An 8,823-nucleotide genomic window follows, 5' to 3' on the forward strand; every position below is an offset into this window, starting at 1 on the left:
AATCCAGGGAGCCTGCCTTAAGGTGTTAACATTTTCGTTGTGTTTTTCTTCTTGGACCAATGGCATTTTACGTGTATAATTTTTCTAAAAATATATTGCTTTTTTTAATGAAGTTGATAATTTTCTAATTGTTTCCTTTGTAAATTGATTTCTAACTTCATACTCTGTGAAGAGGGAACATATTGTGGGATCTCAATCCTTTGAAATATATTATAATTCTCTTTGAAGCCCCATATTTTATCACAATGGTTAAGAGTTTCATTTGAATCTTTATAAGAAGTTAAAACACCCCCTTTCGATTTGGATTTAAAAACCTTTAAAGGTTGCCACTCTCAGCCAGACAATGAGACAAAAGCTGGAGAAACTACAAAATCAAAACATTTGTGAGCTCAGCAAAAGACAGATAAGCGTCTCCCAGAAAAGACTCCCACGCCGAGTATTCCACATTACAGGGCACCACTTGCTCTAGAGAAAAACGGGGGCAGGTCAGGAGAGTAGAAAGAGCTTCATTGAGAATTGCAAACATGAAGGGAGCAATTTTACCCTCAGAGCTCTCTTTGATATCGATAGAGATTGGACTTAGGACAAATAAGCCTCCTCATCAGGGTTGTTACTTACTATTATTCTCGAATGTTAGAAAAACTTTACAAAGCACTTTTTTAAAAATGAGCTAGCTGCACAACACACCTAGAAAATCTACCACGAAATCAAGTGCAAGTCGATTCCTGTTTGTGGCTCCTAGAACTTGTCGTATACACCCGAACAAAATTTTGAAAGCCGAAGGTTCTCTGCAGAGCCATGTGCCTTTTCAGGAAAACAATGATGCACCGCTTACAACAAGTGCACTTCACTGAATCGCTTAATTTCCATCAGGCTAATTTTGCTGCTTCATAATCTCAGCGTTTGAAAATATCAAAAACATCTCTTTTTCCACAGTTATTCCTGCACACTGGTCTCATACATATCACGCTATGTGAGAGGTCATTGTAAGGAAAAGAATCCATTAGATACTTTGAATGCACTTTGCTTATTTCACGTTTGTAATTTCAGAAGTTAAATGGAAGCATTGGTAAAAACAACAGTAATTATTCACTTCAGCGGATGGTTGAGGAAAATCGGGAACCCAGGGAGCCAGCACCTTGCAATGGTGTGGTTTAATGTAAAGGTAAATTGAGGCAAAGGCTTCACTGCTTAAATAACAAATTATAAGCCTCAACCCAGGGAAAGTAGTGTTAATAGGATAAGCATACCCCATTCAAGCTCTTTCCACCATTACTCGCGTTAAGAAATTCATTTAAGGCGGGGGGAGGGGCAAACACAACACAGAGCTAAGTAAAGCAAAAAGTTCGAGAAACAAACCTATTCCAGGCTGCCTATAATCTGAAGGTTCTATTATAACTCACTCAGATGACCTGATTCTATCCAGTGTTAAATCCTTTGTTTTTGAAAACGCAAACCTTCATGACTTGCGCCTGGGAGGGGATGCTGGGAATGTCCAATCAGAGAGGCTCAAGTCTCACGCGGCTCTGAGTCAGCCAATGAGGGACCCGCAGCACTGAGCCACCCTCATTGGCCTGATGTGCAGTCAAACATTCCCCACCGAACCAATCGGAGTCCTCCTGGAATCTTCAGCCTTGGTGACAGACAGGGTAAAGAGTGTGATTATTTGCCTGCTGTTTGTTTCTCTGCTTGATTGGTTTTCTGCTTTTCATCAAGGTTACTTAAGATACGTCAATGTTTTAGAGCAGTTATACAAAAATGCTAGAAGTTGCGTTCTTAAACTACGTATATTTGTTTCTCACACTCCTGGAGGCTCGAAGTCCAAATCGAGACGTCAGCAGGGTTGGTTCTTCTGAGTGGTTCGAACGAAGGATCTGTTCCAGGCCTCTCTCCTTCCTTGTAGATGGGGGAAAAAAATCTCTCTCTATTTCTCCACATTTTCCTCCCTGTGTGCACGTCTCCTGCCTCTTGCCTTATATTAAAAGAACAAGGGTGACTGCTTACATGAAATAAGGTAACCCCTTCCCGGTCGTTTTCCACAGCTATTTGAATGTCGAGAAATTTATTTTAGTATTTTATGTCTAATTGCTGTTTCTCTGAAGGGAGCATATACTCTGTGATTTCCAATCCCTGGAAAATATTATGATTGCTTTCAACCTAAATATTTTAAAAGATGTTTAAAGTATTCCATTGGTACTTTTAAAATAAGTTGTCATTTTCCCTATTGTGTAAGACATAGGAACGGGTAAAGTATGTCACTCTCGGCCCAACAATAATTTAAATCTAGATAATCTACAAAAATCAAACTTTTCTTGAGCTCTTTGGGAGAGAGACGGGACTCTCCAGGAGACCCAAAAGACAAAGATTATTAAACATGGGCAAAGTCTCAGGAGCTAAAGAGAAGAATGGGCGAGGGGCAGGCCAGGAAGCTAGGGAGGCCTTCCCTGAGGAGTGCGGGCAGAAAAGGGGCGATGCCTTTTCAAGGAGGAAATACAAATGTCTGTGCTTTTTGATCCGAGGTAGAAGAGTTCTGATGGGCCATCAGACCTCCAGAGCTCTCGTTGGAATCACTGGAGGCAAGATCTAACAGCTGAGAAAGGGATGATCAACATATATGTAGCCTCTCCTTGATCAGGCAGTGGATGTGGGCATCGTGGGAATTCCCTGACCTTTGGTAAGGCAGCTCTCGGCAGCTGAGGTCACTCCTGAAGTGCCTAATGGCTGAGGACTGACAGCTGACTGCACTCACAGCAGCCAGAGTGGCAAGTCTGTCCTTGAGGGCTGTTCTGGCTGGTCCATCTTCATGTCTATTTCAGCCTCATTATTAAGTGATACTTTAGCTAGATATGCAACTCTAGGTTGACAGTTATTTTCTCTCACCACTTGCTTTTAGCTTCCATTGGTTGGTAAAAGAGGTTTGCTGTCACACTATTTGTTCTTCCTTTCTAGGCAGTGTGTCTTCCTTTTGTCTGCTATTGTGCCCTCTATGCTTTTGTCATTTTTAGCTTTAAGGATAATATATCTAGGTGTGCCTCCTGAGCCTAGCAATTCACTGCTCCCCTAAGTTCTGGGAAATTGCCAGCCGTTTCTCTTTGTATACTATTTTTCCAGATGTGATCCAGCTTTCCACTTCTGCAGTGCCTAGGAGATGTACTTAATACATTTTGACTCCATTCCTTATGTCTCTTTGCCTCACTTTAACCCTTTTTTCTTTATCTCCCTAGGAGGTATTCTGTATTACCTCTTCCATTTATCTTCTAGTTCACCAATTCTCTGTCCAGCTATGTCTTATCTGCTGTTTAACATTTCTGTAATAATTTCTTCTAGTGGTTACAATTTTCAAGTTTAGAAAAATCACTTTCATTTTTTTTTTTGATAACTAGCTGTTTCTTCTTAATGATTTTTCTATGTTGCCATATATATGAACATGGCAAACACACTTTCTATAGTTGGTATGTGGTGATAATTCTTTGGACGTTTCCGTTTTGGTTTATTGTTTGATTTTGCTGAGGGTGGTTAGTTTTGGATTGTGATGTGTCTGTTTAGGAGGACTTCATGTGTAGGAATCTTAAAAAAGCCTCAATTAAGGTAATGGCTGTATTTGATTACTGATTTTACAAATGCAAAACACACCTGGCACCATCAGAATATCCTAGTGGATTAGGATTCTTAAAGTGAACTTTCACATAAAATGACATATATGAGACAAGTGTACAAGAAATCTTTGGAAAAACGTTTGTACTTTGTACCAGCAAACACTGGGGTTTTGAAGCAGCAACAATTACCGTAATAGAAATTAAGTGACTTAGGAAAGTAGTTTTTTTCCATAGGAGTCCACAGTTCTGTTTTTGAAATTGCTTTGCAATGAGCTTTTCACGCCCAAAATTATGTTCTGGTTGTGTAAGATCATCTGTGGGCTCCACTCAGAAGTATTCGCTTGCACTTGATTTGGGGCATGTTTTTTCCGGTCTCCTTGGGAAGCATACACTCTCATAAATTTTTTCTAAACTTCCACGACAATAAAAAGTAGTATTCCTGATGAGGGGACTCGTTTATCTTAAATCTTGCCTCCAGTGATTCCAACGAGAGCTCTGGAGGTCTGATGGCCCATCAGAACTCTTCTACCTCGGATCAAAAAGCACAGACATTTGTATTTCCTCCTTGAAAAGGCATCGCCCCTTTTCTGCCCGCACTCCTCAGGGAAGGCCTCCCTAGCTTCCTGGCCTGCCCCTCGCCCATTCTTCTCTTTAGCTCCTGAGACTTTGCCCATGTTTAATAATCTTTGTCTTTTGGGTCTCCTGGAGAGTCCCGTCTCTCTCCCAAAGAGCTCAAGAAAAGTTTGATTTTTGTAGATTATCTAGATTTAAATTATTGTTGGGCCGAGAGTGACATACTTTACACGTTCCTATGTCTTACACAATAGGGAAAATGACAACTTATTTTAAAAGTACCAATGGAATACTTTAAACATCTTTTAAAATATTTAGGTTGAAAGCAATCATAATATTTTCCAGGGATTGGAAATCACAGAGTATATGCTCCCTTCAGAGAAACAGCAATTAGACATAAAATACTAAAATAAATTTCTCGACATTCAAATAGCTGTGGAAAACGACCGGGAAGGGGTTACCTTATTTCATGTAAGCAGTCACCCTTGTTCTTTTAATATAAGGCAAGAGGCAGGAGACGTGCACACAGGGAGGAAAATGTGGAGAAATAGAGAGAGATTTTTTTCCCCCATCTACAAGGAAGGAGAGAGGCCTGGAACAGATCCTTCGTTCGAACCACTCAGAAGAACCAACCCTGCTGACGTCTCGATTTGGACTTCGAGCCTCCAGGAGTGTGAGAAACAAATATACGTAGTTTAAGAACGCAACTTCTAGCATTTTTGTATAACTGCTCTAAAACATTGACGTATCTTAAGTAACCTTGATGAAAAGCAGAAAACCAATCAAGCAGAGAAACAAACAGCAGGCAAATAATCACACTCTTTACCCTGTCTGTCACCAAGGCTGAAGATTCCAGGAGGACTCCGATTGGTTCGGTGGGGAATGTTTGACTGCACATCAGGCCAATGAGGGTGGCTCAGTGCTGCGGGTCCCTCATTGGCTGACTCAGAGCCGCGTGAGACTTGAGCCTCTCTGATTGGACATTCCCAGCATCCCCTCCCAGGCGCAAGTCATGAAGGTTTGCGTTTTCAAAAACAAAGGATTTAACACTGGATAGAATCAGGTCATCTGAGTGAGTTATAATAGAACCTTCAGATTATAGGCAGCCTGGAATAGGTTTGTTTCTCGAACTTTTTGCTTTACTTAGCTCTGTGTTGTGTTTGCCCCTCCCCCCGCCTTAAATGAATTTCTTAACGCGAGTAATGGTGGAAAGAGCTTGAATGGGGTATGCTTATCCTATTAACACTACTTTCCCTGGGTTGAGGCTTATAATTTGTTATTTAAGCAGTGAAGCCTTTGCCTCAATTTACCTTTACATTAAACCACACCATTGCAAGGTGCTGGCTCCCTGGGTTCCCGATTTTCCTCAACCATCCGCTGAAGTGAATAATTACTGTTGTTTTTACCAATGCTTCCATTTAACTTCTGAAATTACAAACGTGAAATAAGCAAAGTGCATTCAAAGTATCTAATGGATTCTTTTCCTTACAATGACCTCTCACATAGCGTGATATGTATGAGACCAGTGTGCAGGAATAACTGTGGAAAAAGAGATGTTTTTGATATTTTCAAACGCTGAGATTATGAAGCAGCAAAATTAGCCTGATGGAAATTAAGCGATTCAGTGAAGTGCACTTGTTGTAAGCGGTGCATCATTGTTTTCCTGAAAAGGCACATGGCTCTGCAGAGAACCTTCGGCTTTCAAAATTTTGTTCGGGTGTATACGACAAGTTCTAGGAGCCACAAACAGGAATCGACTTGCACTTGATTTCGTGGTAGATTTTCTAGGTGTGTTGTGCAGCTAGCTCATTTTTAAAAAAGTGCTTTGTAAAGTTTTTCTAACATTCGAGAATAATAGTAAGTAACAACCCTGATGAGGAGGCTTATTTGTCCTAAGTCCAATCTCTATCGATATCAAAGAGAGCTCTGAGGGTAAAATTGCTCCCTTCATGTTTGCAATTCTCAATGAAGCTCTTTCTACTCTCCTGACCTGCCCCCGTTTTTCTCTAGAGCAAGTGGTGCCCTGTAATGTGGAATACTCGGCGTGGGAGTCTTTTCTGGGAGACGCTTATCTGTCTTTTGCTGAGCTCACAAATGTTTTGATTTTGTAGTTTCTCCAGCTTTTGTCTCATTGTCTGGCTGAGAGTGGCAACCTTTAAAGGTTTTTAAATCCAAATCGAAAGGGGGTGTTTTAACTTCTTATAAAGATTCAAATGAAACTCTTAACCATTGTGATAAAATATGGGGCTTCAAAGAGAATTATAATATATTTCAAAGGATTGAGATCCCACAATATGTTCCCTCTTCACAGAGTATGAAGTTAGAAATCAATTTACAAAGGAAACAATTAGAAAATTATCAACTTCATTAAAAAAAGCAATATATTTTTAGAAAAATTATACACGTAAAATGCCATTGGTCCAAGAAGAAAAACACAACGAAAATGTTAACACCTTAAGGCAGGCTCCCTGGATTGCATGCTATCCAATCAGATAGGGAGCTTGCCCGTGACGTCAGAGAGGCGGCTCTATAAAAGGGCCACCGTCCCTGAGGAGCCGCCGTTCTCCTTCCTTGGAGACTGCCCTGGCACCGCCTGTGACATGGCTGAGCCTGTCGCTGAGCCTTCCTCTGAGGAAAGCCTGGGCACCACGGAGCCCGCGGAAGCCGACCCGAAGAGCCCGAAGCAGAAGCAGCCAAGGCCCCGCCGCCACCGCCGCCGCTGCCTCGACAGTTTCGCCACCTATTTCCCCAGGGTTCTGAGGCGGGTTCACGAGGGCCTGAGCCTGTCTCAGGAGGCCGTGAGCGTCCTGGATTCCTTCGTGAAGGACATCTTCGAGCGCATCGCCGGCGAGGCCGCGCTCCTGGCCCGCTCCACCAAGCGCTCCACCATCTCGTCCAGAGAGATCCAGACCGCCGTGCGCCTGCTGCTGCCGGGGGAGATTGGCAAGCACGCCGTGTCTGAGGCCAGCAAGGCCGTCCTTAGGTACACCAACCGCCGCTGAGCTGCCTCAGGAGCACCTGAGCATCGTAACCCAAAGGCTCTTTTCAGAGCCACTTGGCTTGGCAGGAAAAGAGCTGTAGCTCGAAAAGGGCTAGTAGTTGGGTCTTGTGGCGTTCTGCCGATAGTTAAAGCATTTTTTTAAACCCGTAACTAAATATCATCAACTCTAGTATATCTGTGGTAGCATTTGTTCGAGGGAGAACGGGCCGTTGTCCATAACCATATTGTATTAAATAGCTTTTCTAAACGTCATTTTTGTTACTTTTTTTAGGTTTAACTTTATAGGGATTTGTGAGGTGAAAATTGTCCCCATCATAATTTTTTAAAACATTTCCACTCTCTGGGGCCAGCCCTGATGGGCTAGCGTAAGAGCTAAATTTCGGCGCTCTTACCGCTTCGAGGCCCGGGTTCGGTTCCCGGGTGGGGAACCACCCCACGCCCTCTGTCAGTTGCCGTGCTGTGTCTCTGGCACACATGGAAGAACTAGAAGGACTTGCAGGCAGAACATTCAACTATGTAGTGGGGCTTTGGGGAGGAAAAGGAAAAAACGTTTTCACTCTAATTCTTCCATGATTGGACAGTGGGATTATCCCGGGGTTCTTCATGTTGATAGGGCAACACGTAATGTGAAAAAGATGAGAAAAGAATCAGTACATCCCTAATACACTTTTCTACATGCCCCATGTTAGAAATTCACGTAATTACATAAATTAGGACCCAAACAGCACAGAAATAGCTAAATAAGAACTTCAAAAAACAATTCACTTTTCCGATTACGTGATTTCTGAAATTACTGTTTCAGATCATTCAGATTTATCCCTTTCTGTTCTTTTCCACTTGATAATCTAACAATTTTAATACACAATCCATCATGGCTTGCAATCATTCTTGGATGATGGGACTGTACCATGAGAGCTGCTCAAACCCCACTGTCCAGTGGCATAGCCAATGAAGGACTGGCAGCCCGTGAGCTACAGCCATTGGCCCGGAAGGTGATGGAGTGACTAGGGCTGAACCAACAGCCTTCCTGTGGCAATAAGCACGGAGTCTGAGGAGGAAGTAGATGTGATTCTTTGACTCTTTTTTATTGTTTCCTTTTTGGTTTTTTTGTTTCTTTGTTTTTTGCAGGGAAAGCTCTGCCCTGAGCTGCCATCTGTTGCCAATCTTCCTCTTTTCTTTTTTCCCCTCCCCAAAGCCCCAAAGATGTGCACGCTTGTACATCCTAGTTGTAAGTCCTCTAGTTCTTCTATGTGAGCTGCTGCCACAGCATGGCAACTGGCAGAGGGGTTGTGTGGTTCCGCCACCTGGAAGCAAACCCGGGCCGCCGAAGCAGTAAGAGCGCCAAACTTTAACTACTAGGCCGTCAGGCTGGCTCTCCTTTTTGTTTTTGATCATGACGATTTAAGCATACCATCCGGAGCTGGTAGTGGGATGTGTCTCTAGCCTCTTCTACCAACCTAAGAACTGTACGGTCAGGAAATAAGAGAACTAAAATGACGCCTTCCTCTTCCTCAAGGGGTTTGAATGCTGATGTTTATGATAGTGCAAAATAAATTTAATTTCCTGTGCATCTTCTTCTTGGCCAATGGCTTTTTATTGGTTTCCTTTTCCTATAAGCATATTGAAAAAAGTTGAGTAGCTGGTGATTTTCTA

General features: G+C 42.5%; 1 protein-coding gene across 1 annotated transcript; it reads left to right on the forward strand.

Moving 5' to 3' along the window:
- Positions 1–6,741: 6,741 nt before the first annotated feature.
- LOC138915076 (histone H2B type W-T-like) lies at positions 6,742–7,933 on the forward strand. Its single transcript, XM_001488900.4, has one exon. The coding sequence runs from the start codon at positions 6,770–6,772 to the stop codon at positions 7,169–7,171; it is 402 nt and encodes a 133-aa protein (XP_001488950.2). The 5' UTR covers positions 6,742–6,769; the 3' UTR covers positions 7,172–7,933.
- The last annotated feature ends 890 nt before the right edge of the window (positions 7,934–8,823 follow it).

Source organism: Equus caballus, chromosome X, assembly GCF_041296265.1.
Source record: "Equus caballus isolate H_3958 breed thoroughbred chromosome X, TB-T2T, whole genome shotgun sequence".
NCBI classification, from domain to species: domain Eukaryota; kingdom Metazoa; phylum Chordata; class Mammalia; order Perissodactyla; family Equidae; genus Equus; species Equus caballus.